This window comes from Harpegnathos saltator, unplaced genomic scaffold (genome assembly GCF_003227715.2).
Source record: "Harpegnathos saltator strain DR-91 unplaced genomic scaffold, Hsal_v8.6 scaffold534, whole genome shotgun sequence".
Classification (NCBI taxonomy): Eukaryota; Metazoa; Arthropoda; class Insecta; order Hymenoptera; family Formicidae; genus Harpegnathos; species Harpegnathos saltator.
Window position 1 is genome coordinate 473,779 of NW_020230354.1, and position 23,459 is coordinate 497,237.

The 23,459-nt window shown below is 40.7% G+C and overlaps 1 protein-coding gene and 1 long non-coding RNA gene across 3 annotated transcripts in view; one reads left to right on the forward strand and one right to left on the reverse strand.

Annotated features, from left to right (window-relative positions):
- Gs2 (glutamine synthetase 2) overlaps positions 1-22,369 on the reverse strand; it is a 31,102-nt gene extending 8,733 nt beyond the window's left edge. The window contains exon 1 of one of the 2 annotated variants that reach the window (XM_011147220.3): positions 22,174-22,369. Coding sequence is in view for 1 of the 2 variants with exons in the window: in XM_011147218.3 (XP_011145520.1) it covers positions 3,390-3,487 (98 nt within the window). In the remaining variant the exon portion in view is untranslated. Of the gene's footprint in view, positions 1-3,389; positions 3,660-22,173 lie in introns of those variants that run through there. The other variant, XM_011147218.3, reaches the window with a different exon arrangement.
- Positions 14,796-22,164, forward strand: LOC105186781 (uncharacterized). The gene is made up of 2 exons (XR_850037.2): positions 14,796-15,089; positions 22,132-22,164. It is a non-coding gene; the product is annotated as an uncharacterized LOC105186781 (long non-coding RNA).
- Positions 22,370-23,459: the final 1,090 nt, after the last annotated feature.

A 23,459-nucleotide genomic window follows, 5' to 3' on the forward strand; every position in this document is an offset into this window, starting at 1 on the left:
GAGATATTCCACGATAATTTCGTGGGATAAAATTTGTTGTCGCAAATTCTCTCACGCAAAATTCGTCATATAGCGACCAATCGACAGCATTTTCGTCCGCTAATTCCTGAGGAAGATGGACAGGAATTACGGCCGCGTCTCATGAGTGACTTTGCGACGAAATTTTCATGCGTGCCTCACGTTTCGCACGCGGCGCGCATTAATGATCTCGCGCAATAAGGTCAGCCGGGATTAAACGTATAATTTACCGGTTTCCGCGACAGGTTAATCGCCGTCTCGAGAAAGCATCTGGAACGAGCGGATGGGGCTCGAAGAAAGAAAAAAAAACTCCCCAGAAAAACGCAGCGAAATACATAATGAGGGGAAAGAAAGCGCAGAAGTCCGCTTTGGGCGACGCTATCCTTGACCTCCTATATTTAAAACGCCAACGACTCATGCATCAGCAGCAAAACTCTCCTGATCGCGCTCTTCTCCGCTCGGGAAGCCGAGAAAAGACAAAAATATTATCCACCATTGCGAACAAAGAGGCGCGTGTCTCGTTGGACGAGAAAGCAAAAAATATATGACGATAAAACATCAACCGACGTGTTTGCTTATCAAACCGTTCGGTTCGATTATCGCGGTATTTTCCGACGGTCAGCCGGCTTGCTCGTGAAGTATCGCGAGATACGACACGTTCTATTTTTCTCAGGAGGATTATTAATTTGTCGGATGGAGTTTGTTACGAGCACGCGTCCGTTTCACTCGGCACGTTATCACCGTTTGCTGTTGCTATCGCGGTCGCGAGATCGCGAGAATGCTTTTCCCGGCGAATTCGGCGAATCATTAGCGCTCCCTCCCTCTCTCTCTCTCTCTCTCTCTCTGCGTGCACATGTGTATTCGCGGTCATGCGCTCGTCGTCGCCGACTCATCGTAATCGATTTTCGATAGTCGTTCGTGTTATTTTCCGATAGCCGTTCGCGTTAATTGCTACGATCGCAAGCTCTCGTCGGGACATTATCGATACTTCTCGATATACCGCCAAGTAAACACAAGGAATTCCCTGCGCTTTTATCTGCTTAATTATCTGCACTGAATGATCTTTGATCCGTTGTCGGGTATCCGGATTTTTCCTCACCGCTTCTTCTCCCTCTTATCGATATTTTGCATGTCGAGATGATACTTTTAAGAGGAAGAGAGAGGAAGAGGAAGAAGAGACGAGAAGAGACGAGAGATACCAGAGTGGTCCTTACACCATGATCAGTCAGTTGCGTAAGAAAAAAATGAGAATTACACAGCATAAACAAACTCGCGCGTCGAGCGCGGAACGCGGTTAATTTATTTGAAATTCAATGCGGCCCGTCGCCGACGCAAGCACATGACTCCATTCGTCTCAACTTGACATTTAAATATCAGCGCGAGGTTTATTCCGGATTCACAAGTGTACAACGATAATCGTCGAATCGTATGATTTCTGCTTTAATGAACGGCTGGAATATGCATCCCGACGATGGAGTCCATCGGCGACACAGTCGCACTTAAATGCCGGGTATCGATTAATTTATGCCGGATCGTCGCGTAAACAGCAACGCCTTATCGCGACATCGTGATAAGCACAATGTTGCCGACAAAATTATAAATAATTTGAACGCGCGTGTGCGTAACCTCGGTGCGACTTCCTCAAAGCTCTACATATATTTCAAATCAAAATTATATTTAGAACATTATACAAGCGAGTGAGACTCGTTGGAAACCACTGCCTCTTTTACCACACGTGCTTTTGTAGGAAGAAAGTCCGAAAAATTCTCTTTCTCTCACGAACGAAAGTATGCGTGTATATATCACGATATTATTGTAAATCATTTTTTACAACCTATTAAATTACCGCTACTGTACAAATTGTTCGCTTGAACGCGTATGTAGTCGTTGTACGCATTTCGAGTTTTTAATTAACAACGTATTAATTGCTTTCCCATTCTCGGGCAAGTCGATCCCCGTTAGCGACTCTCGTCGCTTCCCGTCTCATTCACCTCGCTGCATTGTTTTGCATTTTGTGTACGACAACAATTTAGATTTTAATTTCGCTGGGATTACTAGCCCGGTCGGAGCGAAGTAACTCTTTCACGCGGGTTCTTTGTATGTATAACGGGCATCCCATCTTTTCATGCTGCGAGTGGTCTTCATCAACAACAACTCGCTTTGTAACGGGGAGAGAGGTTCAGCGCGTCTGCTGACGACCCTAACTTGGACCACATACTATTAACCGCGTAATCATTAATCTCACCGAGAGCCGCCGATTACTATAACTCCCAGCTGAACAGCGCGGCGTAATCGCGCTTGAATAACGCGCTGCAACGGTATCGATACCGCCGCTATTAAATACAATGTGTTGTCAACCTTTACCGCTCTCTACTTGTCTTGTAATGTTTTCGTTCCAAGTAAATTTACAATTGCGCATGCAGCGTACGTGTGTGTGTGTGTGTGTATGCGTGTGTCATCTTAAGTCCGGAAATCTACTCTCGGCCGCGTGCTTTATCATCTTCAAATAATTCTGATTTACCACTGTTTTCAGCGTTTCCCCTTTGATGCGAGTAGCAGTGATTTACGAATGATAATTCCGCGCGTATTCAAACAAGGAAAGAATGCAACAGAAGCAAACTCGAAACATCAACCGAGCTCTCGACCAAGATACACAGCTCAACGAGTACTTTCTGTTATCTACGTGAAAAATCCCGGCTTCAAAATAATGATTTTCAAACAAAGGAGTTAAAGAAGCCTTCCCATTCTAAGTGGTATTCGAGGAATGTCGAGAGGAATCTTGCGCGAGAAGAATAACAACCAATAAAAATCGCTTAAACTAACAGAGGATCCGTTAAAATCTTCGGATAACAGGTGTCCTTTTAAAGTACAGGGCGTCTCATAATTCATCTCTAGACTCTCTAGACCAATTCGATCAAATGGATCGGGCTAGAACTTTGGCATTTACCGCTATTGTGTCCATATGAATATTGTTATCGGACGTTTGATTAAAGATATAGCTCGAGGAAGAGCTCCTATTTTAATCTTCCAGAATGTCGACCATGTCTACAATTTTAATCGTACAATAAAATCCTTACGGATATTCAAAAGAAAGCATTCAAATTTTCGAATGAGACACTTTTGTTTTTACAATCGACCTTTTTTTTCTATTCTTCATAAATTATAATTCGTCATTAACGTTTAAATTAGCTAATAAGCCAGCCAGACGGACTTTCCTTCGTGTTTCTTTAGACGATACACGTCCAACTAGGCGAGACGCATAGTTATGAGACAAAAGCAGGACGAGGAAACCTCAGCATTGAAAAACGAAGTATCCGTATAAGATCCGATCAATCTGCTCGACCTTCTCGATCCTACTTAATCCTACCAACCTTAGACACCTGCCAACGGTGATCCATGAATTCTGCTCGGCGAAGGCGGCGCGCAGGACCCTGGGTCCGCAGATCCTGACGAGGATGTTGGTGCTCATCGTGACGGAGTTTCGGTGGACGTGCGTTCGCGAAAAGAACGAACACGGTCGGTCTGTCAGTCAGTCTTTCGCGCGTCTCTCTCGAGAGAAAGAGCAGCCTCTTCTCGGAGAAGAAAGCAGAAAAGCGTAACGACGCAAAGTGAAAGAGAGCTCGAGGGAGCAACGCACCCTGAGGACTGGACGACGTGGAGAGAGAGTGGTACCATTTATATGGGCGCCCCTCTCCAATTGCGATCGGTGCCTCAGGAGGCCCGACAGAGACCAGCACGTCTCGTCTTGTCTCTTTTCTCCTCTCATCGCCTCTCTCTCCTCTGCTCAGCAATCGCTCCGTCCGCGACGATACCGCGGTAAACAAACCACTCGGCGACCCCACCTGCTGGCAGTCCACCTGACCAGCGACGTGCTGATTACGCCACGTGCCGAATACGTAGCGGCGGCCAAGATTTAATGCGAGGCCGGTCGATTTAAATGTAGAAGGCAGAACGTGAGCGGCGAACGAGTCAACAAGTTTTGTGGAGGCTCGTCCGTTCTCCTCTTTTTTTTTCTTTTTTTCTTTACGGACGTTTTTTATTTCGTCTCTGTCATCCTCTCACCGAGAGAGGAAGAGTGAGAGAGAGAAAGAGAGAGAGAGAGGAAAGGAGAAATACTGTATGATTCGTGAAGAGCAAAATCCACAACTTGATTCTCGTTTTCGCGCTTCGCCTCGGCGCATTGTTTTCAACTCGCCTGTTGTTTCGTTGTTACGATCTCCCCCGCATCCCTCGTCGGGTGTTCGCGAGAGTGGTGTTTCGGGATTAACGCAGAGTTAATTGATCCCGGGAAAGAGAAGGCATTCGGCGCGACGACGACGACTACGACGACGACGATGACAACGAGGGCTCGTCCGTTCTCCATTAGCGTTAATTCGATTTCTTCTCGTTTCGGAGACTGACAGACCAGCTCATGAGGCACGAGGACTGCGCGAGTCTTGCTTAATTACTGCAGTTGCGAATGGATGCTCGAGATCGTTGTGATATTATGAATTTTTACGTATCGCAGATATTGGTATTTCGAGAGTGCACGCTTTTAGAAATCTTTTAGATATCACTCGTCCAGGAATATCCGTTTTGCGATATTCAAATCACCGATAATTATTTTTAAGTCATTTTCCTGGTGTAGGTTGCACGAGAGGTAAAAATTAATAAAATCGTTAGGTCAAGCGATGTCTGCTGAAAATGAGCGATGCACGTTTGTGCTGTACATCGGAGTGTATAAATCAAAATAAATACAATAAAGTATCATATAGAGATGTTCATTTTAATCGAATATTGATAAGTATCTGTTTCCGATGGAGAAGACTGCAGATAAAAATAGAAAAATGTATAAAACGTGTATAATAGTTGGCGGTGAAGACAGGTCAAATCCGTTCGCTCGTTCGCGTTCGAAATTTCAAGTAAATAAATAAAGTACAATGAGAGAAAGAGAGACGAGTTAAAAAAACGTCGCGACATTTTGTGACTGGAATACCAATTGGTCCAATCACAGGCGGAAATGAAAGAAGAGAAATAAAATGTGTCATGTGCGATGCTCGTTTATTGACGTGTAAAAAATGTTAACGCGAGTAGCGGGGGAAGAGAGAAGGATGGCATTCAAAAGAGCGATTGGGCAAGCAGTTAATCGGTGTGAGAACCGCGTTAGGAACGGAAATGTGGTCAATGGCTTCCGAAAAGCCGACCGATGCACTCGAATTTATTTTGTACCACGTGTGAACATGTAAATACGCGGCTGTAAGGCTCGAAATTTCAATTTTTTTTTTTTATATGAAAATCATGTTTGGAATAAGAACGTGCGAGGACATTTTCAGATTATAAAGAGGAAATGAAAAAAACGCGGCAAAAATTGCGATTTAAAAATACTACTTTTGTATATCTTTTGAAACGAACTGTACGAACAATTAATTTTATAGTTGTAAAACTGAAAACTATGATAAAATATATAGTGTAATTGATTGATTGAGGATAAGTTTACTCGGACTGAGTGTCTTGTCAATCGAGCGTATCTACAAATTAATTTACGATCGATTGATATCTGAACGAGCTCGACCGACCAGGTATGCACTTTGCGTTCACGTGATCGTGACTCGTTTAATCAGTTCACTGACGATTCCCGTCGATATTTACGCGACGTTATGCACGATTAACATATGCTCGAAAACAATCTCGGTATGTCTGTATGCGCCTGGCAAACGTATATACGCGTTACGTGAATCGATATTGTGTCGCGCATCGATATTGCGTAAACGGCCAGAGAGTCAATCAACAAGTTTAAAAAAATTCCAAAATCTTCTGCAGCGCGATCCGACTATACGAAGAAATCGATTTAATAAACACCGTACGTGACCAGTTCAAAGTGAATTTTCAACAGGAACGTCCGTGCGGCGTCGTTAGCTCACGATTGACCTAATAGAAATGCAGCAGATAATTATCAATTTCAAGGCTCACGAATGCAAAACGTGCTTTCGTGCGTTCTTGAGTCGAGACTGTTGTCTGTGAACGTTGTTTTGCAAAACTGTGTTTTGCAGAGATGTGATTTTTTCAAATTCCAACACGATACCTGCGTGCATACACGCAGCAAGATATTAATTATGTTGCATTCTGGCAAATGTTACTTGCTTCGAGTACATCATAAGTTTATATATCCGCAAATATGTCAGAAGTTCATCAAAAAGCATCGAATTTGCTCGGAATATTCGGAGCACATTCTAATGCACTCAATAATTCACAATCAAGGTTACTAAATTGAAACAAGAATATTAAATCAAAGATTCAATTTGTTTTCTATGATATTCTCTTATATGTGTGTGCGATATTCATTTACTATTGTTACATAAGTTTTATAATACTCTTGAAAAGAGAGATATATTCTTCCGTATATGATAATGAACTCTTTTAAAATTTGTGATAAGTGTATTTTAAGACTATTATCAAGAGAGGATTTTTCTTCAAAGATAATCATTACTTAGAAGAAGGAGACAGTAAACTGAGCAATCGCTCTTATGTTAACAATAGAATGACATTCTCCTCTGCATATACGATAATTGTTTCATTAGGTGCCTTCGATTAAACAACTTCCCGTCAAATTGTTCCAAACCGCTATTAATGATGAATGTGAAATTTACTTCCAAATATCACGTTCACTTGTGCAAATTTTGATAACGCAGGTAGTCGCGGCGATGGTACTTAACTTTCTATGACGAACAAGGTAAGAAAAGAACAATCTACACTATGACTTCGCTCAAAATTCAACGTTAGTTATTTTTAGCGTGCAAAAAAGAGAGGAGAGGTAATGCTTCTCTCCTGTTTCAACTACGAAGAGGATCAGCTGTTACTTATGCATGTGCGTGCACGAGCGGTGGCATTTGTCGGTGTTTAGAAAATTCCGCAGAAACCGGCCCGTTGAAATAAGTGCGAGAAATAATATGCACGCGAGGAAATTTCTCGCATAACGATGACGCGTGAAAGAGGAAAAATAACTGACGATAAAAACGCGATCGTTTTACGAAATTCCGGAGGTTGACGAAATCTCGCGTCCTGTCACACTCCCCGCGAGACACTCTTCTTCTCGAAATATTCCGTCGGCCCATTGATAATTGCCAATGTGCAACCAACCGGTCCCCACTCTTTCTTATTTTTGATTTGTCGCCTTGTGGGATAAAATGTCGGGCTTTCTCTATCTACGCTTATCGTTGCTTACGATGTTTTTGGCCTTGAGCACGATAAGTAGTCGCCTCTCTCTCTTCCTCTGTCCTTCTCTCTCTTGTCTCGTATTCTCGTAGAATGGAACTTGCCACATGATTTTTACGTTCGTCACAGGCAATCGGAACAAGGACGAATTTCTTATTGTATGTAAAAGATTGTATTTAAAGACAGTTCTTTTTCTTTTAGATCAAAGTACACGTTCGCCATTCAGTTAAACGTGAAATAGAAGTTGAATTTGATAGTTTGTTAAGCAGTTTGAAAGATTACGCGTGTGAAGTGAACGATGTTATCTGTACTTTCTAAAAATAAATCAAGCATCATAAAGTATCTATCTGCCCGATCATGATATGGTTGCTAATTAAAAACATGGTTACACGGTTGCTGGTGAAAAAAGTTTCCCGAATTAATTAACAACTTTGCAAGTACTCAACGTTCGATAAAGACTTTTTTTTTAAACTAGGTTTTCATTATATCGTACTAATTTGTTGCAACTGTTGAAAGTTGTCACTAGTTTATTAATATATCTCATCACATATTTTATTTCCTCTGCTCGAAGATTAAAGTTACATTTCATATTGATAATTACGAGACCAGAGCGGGTTATCGGCTTTCCGAATGTAAGTGACGAACGTCAGTAGAGGAGATGCAGCGCCGCTATCCGTCAATTGTTAAAACATTTATTACGTCAATGCGATTATTAATCACTGTGAATTCATGTTGTTGACGTTCGTACACGTTGCTCAGAAGAAATCACTTGTTTCCATAAACAATACGTCGTTAATTGTTATATTATCAGGCAGACGTGTATCATTACGGTGCAACAATGAATTAATTGTCATATCAACATGAGAATCTATTTCGGCATGTTTAACAACAGCTAATTTTTCATTTTGATGCGACGACCTGAACATATTTTGTTCTCTTAATTTCACATATAAGTATCGTATCGTATTAAATTTTCGCAGAGCGATATATTTCAACGATAGTTTTTCGACGATAGTCGTTTCTAGCCGTTCATAGATTGCGGAATCACGATATCTCATTGACCTCATCGTCATTGACCTTCTTTCGCAGATAAATCCAAGATCTTATTTTACACGAGATGCGTGACAGTTGCGAATAATCGGGAAAATCGATTTTATGAACAATCGGTGAATTGTACATCTGTCGAGTTCAAAGACCGACCGAGAAACTTGTCAAAGTTCAATTTCTTAATCAATTGGCAACGACATCCATTCAGTGTTGTCTTGGTGACATATTAGCTTGTCGATCATACTTGCAAACATACACAAATGTTAACACGTATGTCAAGAAATTGTTTGAGCAAAAGAAATTTCGAATATTTAGATATCGAGAATGATCTCTCGTTCACAAAGAGCATTTCTAAATTTAACCAAGATCTAAACGGGCGAATATAAAAAGTGACCTACTTGGAGCACAAATTTGTCATGTGTCAGGTCACTAAAGTTAAAAATTAGCACAAATCGACCGAGGTGGCGAAGTATTTCATTCTTCGAGGAAAGCAACCGTTCACGTCGAACTTATTCTTTTAGTCGATAAAAATACTTACAGTTTGCTACCGTACGTAGCGATCGATCCCCTTTACACGTTATTATTCGCCATCATTATGTCAATAGAACTTCAATTCGAACGCGACTTCCGTTTGAGGCCTTCTGTCATCGTCGCGCTCGCATAGAAAAAAGAGAACTTGTGTCAATAGAACGCGATTGTAAGTGGCCCAAGAGAAGAATGAACAAACATAATTCGACATATCGATGCGTTACCGAATCCCTAAATCAGTACTTGTCGTGAGCAGTCATCGAGTTCCACACGGTAAAATCGGATAATTTTATAAGCGGCACGTCATACGTCGATAAATGCCCACTTAGCTGCGGATAAGCCTCGCGTGTCGATGACGAGGAAATCTCGCTTTTCAACGATCATTTCAATTTTTTTCTTTTTATAGCGTTCAAGAAGCAGACAGACGCACGGAATCTCCGATATTCGGCAATCGCGTTCGAAATGTTGTGTCTAGGTGAATAATTTCCCAATGATATCAGCAGAAATCAAATTGACCAGATTGTATTAGTCTCGGTCGTGTTCCTTGCAAGCAGTCTAGATTAGAATCTAATCTGATAATCGTGCTTCCGATAAAAGTCAAGAATTTAATGGCGGCGATCGTTGAAACGGCTAAACATGTAATGCGTACAACTGATAAGCTGTAATGCAAATCAAGCAAAGCCAAGCAGAAACCGAATATCTCTAGTGGTTTTATCGCAATAAAATACGCTATACTGATAAGGCCGTAGACGAATATTTGCTTTATATTCTACACAAAAAATCGATTAGCTCGGATCTTATTTATTAATATCCGTCTTAATAATATATAAATTACTCAGGCAAAAGATTCTTACGAAGCTCCTCAAGCTCTTTTTGAAGATCTTCCTCAAAGCTGAGAGATAGATAACCGATAGTATAATCAATGAGTTTTAAACGACAGTTATCTATCGGTTATCACAAAGTTATGCGGAAGCAATAATCTACGCTTTTTAAGTTTTTAAGTATAAAATAATACTCGAAAACATATAATGTTAACAATTTCGTCATTAGAAATTTGTGTCGTTTCGTTTGGTTAGAAGTTAATGTTATCTCAACTAAATCTATTTTCTTTTTGTTTCTCGAATGCGTTACTTCTCTGGTAAAGTTGGACTAACCAGCTGGAAATTACCGCTAGAAATTACGACAGCGATAACGAGGGATGAGATGGTGCACGTTGATGAGCGCGTTATTGGTAACATTTCTCGAAAGACAGATCTCTACGTCGATTACAGAGTGTTTCGTGCATTTTTGCTTCTTCCCGCGCGCAACGTTACGAATTACGGTCGCGCGATAAAGTACAAACAAACGAAGGCGGCTCGAGCGTTCTACTGACCTATACTCTATCCGTCAATGGTCCTTATATAGATCCTTCATTTAAGGACTTAACCTCATTCGAATATATCTGCTCGCGGAAATCAAATATATCGCGCTTTTGCGAGTTGCGCTTCGCGATGTCGACACGACAAGCAGGGAGATCGATGTCTTATACAGGGTGTCGTGAGACCAGGGTGTGTTCCAACACCTCCTCGTTCCATTGTTTGGGGATTAGTAGAATGGTATGTGATAGCTCGTTAGTCCGCCGGACTAACGTTGATGTAGCTAATTATCGAGATTGAGATCGAATGAATAAGTAATACAGGTATGATAAATCGATACACAATGTTGCTTGAATTATTAACGACTATGCGACTTTGACTTACTATATACGACCGAGTATACATATATATGTACATCGACAATATATAGATTTTTGATATATTTGCGTTAATGGTCGAAAGAGATGTTGACATAATCATAAATTTTAACCGACTGAGTTCGTGCGATTTATATTCCATTTTCCCTTGGTAAATAATTTATCGGAGTTTTCAAAACTACGAATTATCTTGATTTTAGTAAATTATGAAATCATTCAGCATATTGGGCATATTTAAATATGATGGATTAAGACAAAATTCCGGAGTAAAAGATATTAAAAATATTGTAATTATTGAGAAATTAATTGTCAGAAAAGAGCATTCGTTGTCAAATGTATTTTTGGAACACTCTGTATGTACAATTACGAATAAAGCGTACGTAAAATCAAAGCGCCCGCATATGAAGCGCATTTTCCGTGAAATAATTCAGATATACAGGCTTGGTTCATATTTATTCGCGCGCGCGGGCAGAGACTCCTTCGCAAAAACATGTAGCGTAAATGTACACGCGGATTTTATGTTCATCGCAAAAATAGCGACTAGCTGCAACCTAGTTGTAATCGACATTTCAATCGTTCGACGCTTAATATTTATAATATCCGACGATGAATCGTAGGTAATATGCGTGTACGTTATTTCGAGGCGACATTCTCGCTTCATGCGATTTTTCTCGGTCGCACGTCGCCTCAATTTGTTCATATATTAATATATTTCTTTCAATAAAGAATTATGTGTTACATGCATTTTCAGTGCTATAAAAACGATCCTGTATGCTCTATTCCATAGATTCTCGGAATTTCCGACGCTGGTTGTTCGTTCGGCAGGTTTCGTAGATATATCCTCAGATGAGCGGTCTCACGCTGAGCTTCGCAGCCGGTGGACCAAATTGAAAAGAAGCCACGCAAGTCAATCAAGAGCGTTAATTATCGTCAGCCGGAAAGGAAAGGAGGCCGCTAGTGCGTTTGAGGAATTTAGAGATACTCTCTGGACTTCGTCGAAGATTTCTAGCGTCAAAGATTTCTAGCGAAGTAACCAAGTGAATTGCACGCTTTTATGAGGATCACTGTATTATGAGAATCTTGACGTAAAAGAAAAAAAAATAAATAAAATTTGAAAATTATTTCGCAGCTCAAAAATCAAGCATTATATCTTTTACAAATTATTTATACAGATTCGAAATCATGTTCGTGCGTTTGCGACACTTTGATCGAGATCCAAATTTCGAGATTTGTTGATATGTGCATTTTACGAAAATTGAAAATGTTTGTAAACAGCTGATACTCCCCCGCAAACTGCGCTCCGTTGAAAAATCTGCTCCGCCGTCTGTCGGCGTCATATAAATATCGGTTGCGGGTGCAACGGTCCGGTAACGTGCCAAGTTTCCGGAATGTACTATTTGTTGCTGTTCAGGGTCGAGCGAACAATCGCAGTGTCAAGTATTTCCGGCGCATCATCAAGGGCGTTCTCTGCGAACACGACCCTCACTGCCAAGGATGCCATTTCCTCTTTTCATTAGCGTAAAAATAATAAACTGACGCAAAATGATATTATTGAGCCAAGGAGAATATCATTTATATAAATAATTTCATCGGGAATAAATAATTGTTTCCTCAAAATTCAAAAATGAGAGAGCATCTACTTTTTATCTTTGTACATGCGATGAATTGCTTTAAGATCTAGAATTGTTAATTAGCATATAAGTATAATTTACATAGAGACAATACGATCTCAAAGATCAAACGACAATGACATACTATTGAGAGCCACAGTTGGAAATTTATATCCGAAACACACATATCAAACGGCTTTTGCAATTTTCGTTTATGTTTCTCTCCGAGAACCAGGAATTCAGGAATTCAAACCGATATGATCGCAGGCGTAATGAGCGATGCGACTCACTTTACTCGCCGACGAAAAACGTGTTATCAATTATGTATACAAGAAATATATAGACAAGTGCCTCTGTATTTCACGATGTACTAATTAAGCTGCATGACGGATAGTAACACGCGTATCCTTGCCAAGTACACGTGATCTACAAGAATAATATATGTGTGTGTGTGTGTGTGTGTGCCAATAGTATGGTTGGGAAAAAATGTCACCTATCGCGATCAATGAATATATCAACCTACCTAAATATATACTCGTAGTTTTTGTGTAATGTAACATTTGTATAATATTTTGTGTAATAAAATATTTACATTGTTATTCATTCTATTACAACTCGTATATTCGTCTTACTTATATCGTTTGTCATTTGTTTCATATGTTGATTTTTAAAATATTGTGAGTTTTTGACCGATTGACCAATCGAATGGAATTTCTACGTATATGTATGCGTGTGAGCAAATTTAATATCTAATGTAATATTTTATATTTTATATTTTATATTTATAAAGATTAAGTTGCGAGAGAGTTATAGCATCATGGATGCGTTTGCGTTTGCGAAATGCAGCCGGTGCATTACATTAGCTGCTTCTCATTTTACGATCTTAGTCGATATGACGGAAGCTAATGATAGAAGCTCAAATACGCTTGGGCAACGTAGAGTCACATTGCCAGACGTGATTCTTATTGTTAGACACGTTCTCTTGTAAGAAATCTAACAGCGAATTTGGTTGCTTGCATTAGTGCGCACTGCTTGCACTGCTTGCACTGAACGCCTATTGAGGCTCGTTCATTGTTCATCCTTATATTTAAAATCGTGTTAAATACACCTTTAAATATTTTTTGGCCAACAAAATGATCCGGAATGGATGCCATATAGACCGTTTTACTGGCGAGAAAATATTTAAAGATGTATTTAACACGATTTGAAATATAAGGGTGAACAACGAACGAGCTTTAATAGGCACTCAGTGCGCACTAGTGCAAACAACTGAATTCGCTATAAGACTGCCGCACTTGTATAAATGCTCGCCGACTTAACTTTCCGGAGTTATGCGCGTTTATTTATTGTTAACTCGCCGCTTTTCATCTCCCACTAATCTCGTCTCGCGGAATGAATGACACCTCTGCTGCAGTCTTCTCGCGTCCTTAAATTTTCATAAAGTCGTACATCCCACGCACTTCAAAGCCTGAGCTTTGAGCGAATTCGGACATTTTTGCGAGCGTTACGGCTTCCTTGGATTTTAAATTCTAGATTTTTGTATCATCTTTATGTATCATCTTTATGTCGAATCCTTTGTACCGTAGAATCCTTATATTCAAGCTTCCGCGTGTTCTAAATTCATCTTATATTTTAGTATTCCTCAGTTGTACGTCCTTTATATCGGCAACTTTTAGATCCTGGATGCCACATAAGCCAGGCTTCTCGACTTCAGAGTGTTTGAATCATGGAATCCGGATTCCTTTAGAAGCGGCGTTTCAGTCGCGCGTATATCCTTATACGACATCCTGCGATTACAACTAGATTGCGAGGTTGTTTGTACTCGAGCTTCCTGAAGTCCCAAGGATAAATCCCGGCAGAGAGCCGCGGCATCGGACAATTCAAAGAATTATCCTCAAAGTATATTAGTCGTTAGACAATTTAACGATTCAACTTCGACTCATTGGGATTTCCCTTTGTCTTTTTTTACGGAAATAAGCCGGTAACAATGTCGTTTCAAGTGTTTTTCAAATTATTATGTACACCGCTCGGCGTGCGTAATTTAACAATTATACACCGTATATATGTATTCAGACATATACATACAATTGCAAATTGTGGTAACGCTAGTAGTGTATGATGAAATATGGCAATTATTCCGATCCGTATATGTAACATAATTGACGTCACTATAAAAACTCGTAACAGGATATTATGCGTCAAGGATTAAAAGAAAAAGTAATGAGTCGTACGAATAAAATAAAGTTCGCCTCTCTGTTATTTGTTCAGACAGCTGCATTTATGTCATCCACGAGAATAATTTTTCCGAGTAAAAGAATTATTATGCAAAACGGCGTGAAAAGATATGAACAGAGTGGATACACGTTTCAGGTTATAATTTCCATCACACGTCCGTGCTTAGATGGAGCAATATTTGTCATGACAGCATTGACTCGCTTCGAGACGAAGCTCGAATTTTTCTTCCGTCCAGCCCGCTCTAACAATCCTTCGTCTCACTTCCATTCTATCCCTTTGATTCACCTACAATATTCTTTCCGACGCAGCGAGTCAATAATGTAATGCGAATCTAAGATAAAGGAAATACCTTGGCTACGTCGACTTTCTTTGTCGCCGCTGGTGAACGGAGTTGTTCATTCGCGAGGGTGACGCTTAAGCAGCGAGCGGAGGTACTGACGGGCGCGCTGATGGATGCGGTTAGCGGCGATGCAATAAGCCGGTGCAATAAGATGCCGGCGACCACGACGATGATGTACAAGAGACACTCGCAAAAATAGTGTCGCGTGTGAGTGACAGATGTACTGAATGCGGATCTATGCGAGCACGACGCACGCTACGACGACGACTACGACGGCAATGAAGAGACGCGTCATCCACTGGACGAGGGAGGAGAACGCGGGTCTACCCTCTTTTATACTTCCACACCCCCACTACCGAGCTGAGCACGCGTTCGCATTATACACCACGTAAGTCCATCGTGTGTACTCTCACGAGCCGTATCGCTCGGCAGTTTACCCTTATTTCGCAAGGTATTTGCAATCACGCCTCGTGGGTAAAATTTCGGTTCAGTCGTTCGGTTCGAGGATAAGAATAGATGAAGAAGGGCGAACTGTGAAATCTCAGTTGTTTCGTACGTGCTTTAAATGAATTATTTTTTCATGGATATTTCCGTTTGTTCTCGCGGATTTTTAATTACCTCCGCGTGTATCTCATTACTTCGGGAAGATGTTACGCAGTGGAGCGGACACATGGGAGACCGACACATGCGACACGAAGGACAACGTGAATTTCTTGCGTGGAAAACGCGACGGTTTGGACGAAGTTTAGCAGCGAATTAACGCCCGCTAAGTGGTCCGCTAATCCGTTCCGTTGTCGTCTTGCTCGCTAATATAATAACCCAACACGCTAATCCTGGGTTAAAGACTCGTGAATTACTCACTTTTTGACGAATTACTCGGCAAACAAATTTGTCATTCGAGGTTACTTTTGGAAATACACGTGCGGAGAATTTGATAGGCACAAAGCCGTTTATCTTGGCGAGTTTTGCTGACAAAAACGTGTATTATTGGTCTTCATCGCTATTGTAAAAATCGGTTTGGATTTCACGTAAAGATTTCCAAGAAGCGATCGCAACTTCTTAGTTCTTTTAAGTCCTCCTAATCATCGTTGTCTTACTATCTCTACTATCTTTACTACGTTATTATTTGCACTATTTTTATTATTTTTACCTCGTAGATTTTCTCAAGGTACGTATCGCGATTTCGACAAAATCAAAAGATACTTTCGACACAATCGATATTTCGTACAGCCGGAAATTGGAAAGATTTTCTATTAGATCAACATACATTATCCTGAGAAATCTAAATTTCGAAATTCGAAAACTGACACGATTTCCTGAAAATTATTAATATCGAGATTCAAATGCTGAAATAATATCGCAAAATTTTCCGAAGTATGCCAATCGTCCCGAAGAGATTTAACAGTATTATCTCGAGATTAGTACACATAGATGTATTAATTTCTGGCCATTTGGGAACACTTGCTATACTCCAATAATTTCGGGAGATTATTTCGGATATTTGTATTTTTCAGGAAATTGTCTCACTTTTTCAGTTCCTCTACATTCCTTGCGGGACAATGCATCTTTTCTGCTCATCCCTTCGACTCGTGAATTCTTAGGTTCACGAGGTCTCCGTCTCGGTACGATGAAGATCCGTGATCTCTCACAGAGTAAACCGTAAACTCCGTGATTTACCATGAATCCTCCATCTACCGATCCCTGGGTTTACTGTTCACCAACATAGCAGAATCTCGATCGCGTTCTTTCGGATTTGCAGGCCTTCAGCCCGGATTCGGCCTCGGACGTATCTCGAAACGATTTTTCGCAAGTCCGCGACGCAATGTCAATATAAAGGGTGCCTCTCTCGATAGATCTATCGCGCTCAACTTCACAAAGGCTACGGCTTCTAACCCCGAATTCGGCGAACCTCGCTCGGCAGGTCATTAGTTTCTCATTAGGCAAATCTAGGCGGGCAGGTGTAAGGTCGGTGTGCTACACACAATCGCGTGAGCGTGCGCTATTTCCCCGGCCGTACATTTCGGGTGTGTGAGACGCGCGTCACGTGGCAGGCGATTATTACGTATACGACACGCGTCCTGCATCGCACGCGTGATACATACAATCCCTGATGTGGTAGGGAACGTCGGCAATCGATTGTGACTGACGTTACATCGCCATGGTGACACGCGAAAACAAATACATGTGATCGCGTAGACGACGCGTTGACCCACAGCGTCGAGCCCCCGCGGGTTCAGTGTGTCATGTGTACGGCAGAAGAGGACCGAGGGAAAAAAAGAGAAGCCGAGAAAGAGAGCAAAAGAACGAGAGAGAGAGAGAGAGAGAGAGAGAGAGAGAGAGAGAGAGACTCAGAGAGAGAGAGAGAGACAGAGAGAGAGAGAGAGAGAGAGAGAGAGAGAGAGAGAGAGAGAGAGAGAGAGAGCAGCACGAGGTCTTCGAGCGGCACGAAAAAGCGGCGAAAACGCCGCGAGGCCGTTACCACGCGAATTCGCAGCTGATCGAAAAATTCGAGGTTACACTTGGACGTGCTTTTGGCGTGAGTCCAGATAGAATTAGCTATCCAGATAGCTGCCGGCCTCCTGCGAGATCACCTCGTCGGGGTATTTCGCGCGAATCGTTTTGGTGAACGGACATGCATCGAGGGACGAGTTCGATTTGACTCTCCACTCTTCGATCCAATTCGAGTAATGCCTACTCTTCGAGTCACGCAGCACCCACCTTCACCCACCACTCGAGAAACCACTGGCGGATATCATGGTCTCGCCCCTTTCGCGGCTTATCCGCGAATAGCCCTTTATCGATAAATTTATGCCGATGTTTCGTGTCACGCCGCCTGCTCGTACACATCGTGTCGACACGAGCCTCCACCTCGCGTACCTCGCGCGCGCTACCTTGACCTACTGACTGTGCAGTTCAGTGTGTCACGTGCACGAAATGGATCGAAACCGAGTTCAGTATTCTCCGCGGTCTGAGTTTTCCTTGGTTACTGAAGAGCTGGCATTCCTCAGCCTCTCTTCACGCGAGAGAAATCTCGGGAACCGGGTGACGCGAAAAGTTCTCCTCGCGCCGTTCCGCTTAAGATCTCCGCCTGCGATCGACAAGTGTCTTCCAACGCGGTCGATATTTCCGTCGTGAATAATTAGTTTTTTTTTTCATAACCTTTGTCTCCTTTTCGAGCCACACACATGCATATATATATATATATATATATACGCGACGGCGATCGCGATAATAATTGCGAGTATAGTCTCGTCGGACGTGATCAATCATTCGGAGCGTTAAGATCTTTATGCGAGACGGACGTCGATTCGCATGTGAGGCACGGTACGTGCGCGATCGACCAATTGTAATGAATTACATTTCATTTATCGACCCCCTACCGGACCTAATGAAGCCTAGCACGGCCGTTTATCGCATCGGCTATCCGAATTAATTAATATGTCAACGTGTACGTATATTACTGCTACTGTATACCGCTGCAATATCATTTCAACTTTGACTTTTCGTTATTATATCGTAAATAAATACCATAACGATCTCTCGCATTCTATCTCATTATATGTCCCAATTATTTCGCATGTTACGCGAACTTTACGATCGTTAACTAATGTATAGCACGTTGCCACTCGATCGCGCTCGAGCGGAACAAGAGAGGCTTGCACCTTAGAGTCAAGAGCGAAGAACCAGTCCGGCTCGTTTGTTTACGAAAGCATGTCGCCATTAATGATCGATTACCTCGGGAGATATATTATTTTACACGGTGGACAAACTACGCGCGTGCGTTACTTTCCATATCGCGCGGAAAAATATCGCTCGCGTATTCATCGGACACAATGTATTTTCCGCTAAAGCCAGATAGATTCGAAACTAATCAATTAGAACGTAACAGGCACGGCCGAAGCTGTCACGAGGAAACCACGAGTGAACGCACGTACATGCAGATAGATTGCGACGGGACAAAAAGGTCCAAGAAGAAGGACAGAAACGTATCGTCGCGGGCGGCATTAGACAAAGAGGACGGATATTGTGTTGCACGAGTGCATTTGGAACGTTAGTAATGCAAATGTGTAACATACTGCGTTTCATGTCGTAAATTAAAAATTGTCGGCAATCTACCGCGGTAAACACTCGAGACGCGCGCGTATTGTTGCATCGCGATAGTGACGGCCGTTGCGAACTGCGAGGGACTTTTGCAAGAAAAAGAAAAAAAAAACAAACCATGGGAGGACGCGCGCGCATCTCCTCCACCGCTTTTAACGAACTCGTGTTTGGAGTTGCGATATCGAGAGTCTTCAAGTCGTCGCAAAGCACGCGACGGCGCAATTTTACGATTACACTCGACGTTCGTGCATTCTCGCGCACGATTACAAACCCGGCGAGTCCAAAAAAAGGAAAAGTAAAATAAATAAACAAAGAGGAAGAGAGAACAATTATAATTACTCGCTCGAGCGCGACGCTCGAACAGCGCAAACACGCGCACGGCAGAAGCCCGCGGCGACGACTGTATTCGGTGCATAAAGCTTTTACGAGATTCGACATTTTTCTATTCTCGCGATGTGGGTCAGTGTCGGCGGCAGGTAGTTCATTTACTTACGGCACGTTACAAAAGATCACCTTGCGCGCCGCGTATTGCGCACGAAATGATAAGACAGCTTACGAAAATTAACATTGCGGTTTAAAAGTCGGCGATTTCGCAGTAGAAAAGAAAGACACGCGCGTCTTGTTTGCGGACGAGTGAAATTGCAATTTTTAATATGATCCGTGATATGAAATTATCCTGTTGGTTTGATCACCGGTAGACACGTGTACGGCTTTTGATATTCTAATTTTAAAAAATTCGCCGAGTGAAAGAGGGGTGAATTCTGCCTCGAGAATTTCGTCGAATGAGTGGATTGCCTTTGCACGGTCGTCGCGAGGATGCTGTCTTGTTGTATTTCTACGTTTTTCCTCGTGCAAACGAACAAAGGCATTAGGAACGGCGAAAATTCTGCAGAAAGTCGGCGACTTGGAGAGGTAGCTTATTCTGTGACATAAGCGTGTCCAATTCCGAACGCGAAAACGCGCGTGTGCGCAACGCGGCAATTAATGCATGGTGACACATCGAAAGAATAATCCAAAGAATACCAAGAGTATCATTACGAACAATGAGTGCACTGTGACATAATAACGTTCGTTGAAAGCTCAAATAAGGATCCACGTTATTCGACAACTTGTTGATGCACTAAAAAATCGTACGCATCGAGCGTCGTTCTCGTTGAGCTTTTTGTCAGGCTAAGAAAAACGAGGGACAGGAAGAGTAGAACAAAGCAGCGAGTTTCTCACGAACGGAATTACTTTTGAGAAATAATATCCCAACACGAGTTTCGAATTACATGTTGGGATACTTCTCAAGCGCGGAAAGAATCCATTTGCGTTAACGAGTAATAAATGACGATTCGATAAAAAATAAAAGAAGAGATGCAATTACGAGAGTGTGTTTACTCCCACGACTATGCGCGGTATTTCGTAATAGCACCGCATCCAAGGCCATGTAATTATTTTCGCGGCGAACTTGTTGGTGCTGATTGCGGGAAATATATATATGAGTACATCGAACATAATTAAATGCAGCCGTGGCTCGACCGCCTTGACATTGACCATATGAACGGCAGGAGTTCTCCGCTCATTACGAAAATGCACCTTGTCAAACAGCGAATTTACGCGATAATCGCGATAACGAACGATCCAATTTTATATCGCGAACGAAATCGTCGAACCTCTCTCGTTAAACATTCTCGTTCAAGTAATTCCTTGAGTTAATCCTTCGCTGCCTGAGGTTTGTGCTTCTTCCGCGATTAAACTTAATAATTTCGTTTCGTGCTCGACAAATTGGGACGTAAGTAACTGATTTCGAAACTGCGTCGATCTGTTAAATGATCGATGGTGAATCATTTTAAATAAGCGGAAAAGCAGAGCTGAGATAATAGTGAGAAAATAATGCAATTTGCAACAGTATATAATTATGTAAAGCGCTCCGAAGGCAGATAAGTATTCATATATTTGCAATATATCGGAAAATATATTTCAATTTTCTTAGCAATGTCCTGTTGCGTCATAAATATTCTCTTACTAATGATATAATGTGTTCATAACTATTATTTTTTATCAAAAATGTCCTAGTATTTTAATGTTATATTTCTCTCATTGATTCAATTAATCCTAACTTTTCTTTAAGAGATTTGATTCGTAATATGTATTGTGAGAAGATAATTGTATGGTGAACCACATATCACAAACTGAATAACATTGCACAACATATTGTGATAGACGCTAACCCGCGTTTCTCGCAACATGTAACACAAATGGAATTTTGCATGCAGAAAAATATTCTGTAGTGATAACTAGAAATTTTCTGTTAAATAAAGTTCGGTTACATAAAATAACAGAAAATTCTGCTTCACAAACCGAAGAGCCATTCGCATCAACAACTGCTTTCAATCGAAGGAACTCGAATTTTCGGTCTCGAAAATATAGTTACTGCAGCAGAATATTCGGCTACTCTCACAGAAAGCATGGAATTCGTTATCGTATATGTAAAGAGAAACGAAATCTCAATTACCGCAACCAAAAAAATTCGTTTGGAAAAATTAAATGACGCTGTCAATGATATAATATTGAACTCGATCGCGCAAATGTTTTCCCCCTTCAATTATAGGGATGCTTCGTTTAGCTGTATGAAGAATGAAACTTGTGCGTATTATTGACAACATTAATGTTCTCTCTCCTTCGGTTCAAGTGACCGAATATATTTTTGAAACAACAGAAACTTTCTAACGGAATTTCTCTTGTCTTGCAACCAAATTTTCAGTTGATTTCTAAAGAACAAAAGTTTCAGTTGTTATAACTGAAATTCAGTTATATCACCGAATAATTTGTTGCGAGTACTTTGAAGTTTAATATAGAACAAGACGTTCTTATAAAACGATGGAACAACGCAACAATTTTTATCTTTGATATTTTACACTATATAAAAAAAAAGACTTCAGTTCCTATCGAGAATTCGCTAATTCATCCTTCAAATATCTCTCGGCTAAACGATATTTGCAATTACACTTCTCATGTCGTTAGATTTTTTAAAAACAAAATCAACTTTAAATAAAATTTTAACCCTCGATATAACATCGTAGGAAATTAAAGGATTAATCTATTTTATTAGAAGAAAATGAATAATTTTTCTCTTCGTTGTAGAAAATCTCTAAAACAGAATAGGAATCGTAAAATATCAATCTTTACAAATAGTTAAAATTGCTCAATTAGAAATTCAAAAATTAAAATCGAGTAGCAAATGCTAGGATGATACGCTGAGGGTTAAATAAGATCAATCAAAACTTGTTCGCCCATTCAAACAAATTTTCAGACAAACAAATTTTACAAAGCAGTGCTTCTTACAGAACATCGATTGCGTGGCAGACAGTATTGCTGAACAAACTCACGTTTAACTAGTCCACGAAGATGAAGACTGCCTTGGTTACTCGGAGACCTTGTTGAGGTATCCTAGGACATGCACCGGTCCGCTACTGCCAGATAACGCGATCCACGATACTGTCGCGACGGCTAGCCCGCGATACTTATGTAGGGGAGCGTTTCAGCGCAAGCGTCGCTCACCCCGCGCTGGTCGGCGGCTTCCACCTCTCCATGATGGGCATGATTATCTAGCATGATCGTGCGTTCATCGTAGATTGTTACATGTCGGAAATTCTACTAGTAGACATGCGGTGCTTACGAATCATGCAAATTGCACGCGCGAGAGGACCGCGATCTATGCTACAAAATTTAAATATTTGTCAAATCAGAGACAGATATTACATCGATTTATAATATGAATACAAGAATTTTGATACTCACAGAGGTTCATTTGTTGTTTTTTTTGTTTTCATTTATTTTAACAGTTACTTCATTAGATGTTGTAACGTAGACGTCCCCTTCAGACACCATCATATTATCTTCAATCAGGACCTTGAGAAGCGTAACTGTTCCTGTCAAACAAACGTTCAAAGAGGATTTATATATTTTGTCAGCTTTAACTGTACGTTAAGTATATCGATTATGACTATAAATATATTAATAATTAGGAGAATCTGAAGAGGTATTAATCTTATTGGCTGAAACTCATATATATATTTTACATGGATCATAAGGTTTCGCTATGTAATGTAACCGCAATAAGCGTGATTGTTGCCACAAAATGTAGTTCTCTATTCTTCAAGGAGAACCAGCATTATATCGATGCTTTCCGTTCATTACTTAGCTCATTTGAAGAAAATTCCGCGTGATAAAAAAAGTCATTTGTGTTTTAGAACGTGCTACGAAAGAAGTGTACTTTTAAGTTGCGAACACGTTTGTTTCTTCTTCTAGTTAAGAGTATCATAATTTATGTTTCGTATGTGCATGGAAAGAATTATAACATGAACGAGATCATTCATGAATAAAAATGAGGTATTTCACAATATTTGATATCATTATACATAAGAAACATATATACTATATTCAAATAAATGTTTTTTGGTTCAAGTACTTAATAATGAGCTTTTCTAAAATTTGTGATGTGAATTCTTCTTTTAAGTACATGTTAATGAACTTTTTTCAAAATTTAGAAGTATGTTTTAAGATTATTATTGGAAAAGTATTCTTTTTTTAAAGATAACTTTGCTTAAAACAAACTTTAATTGTTGTAAAAAAAAGGAAAAAGATCTGAATAATCCCTGTTCTTAGTACTAGA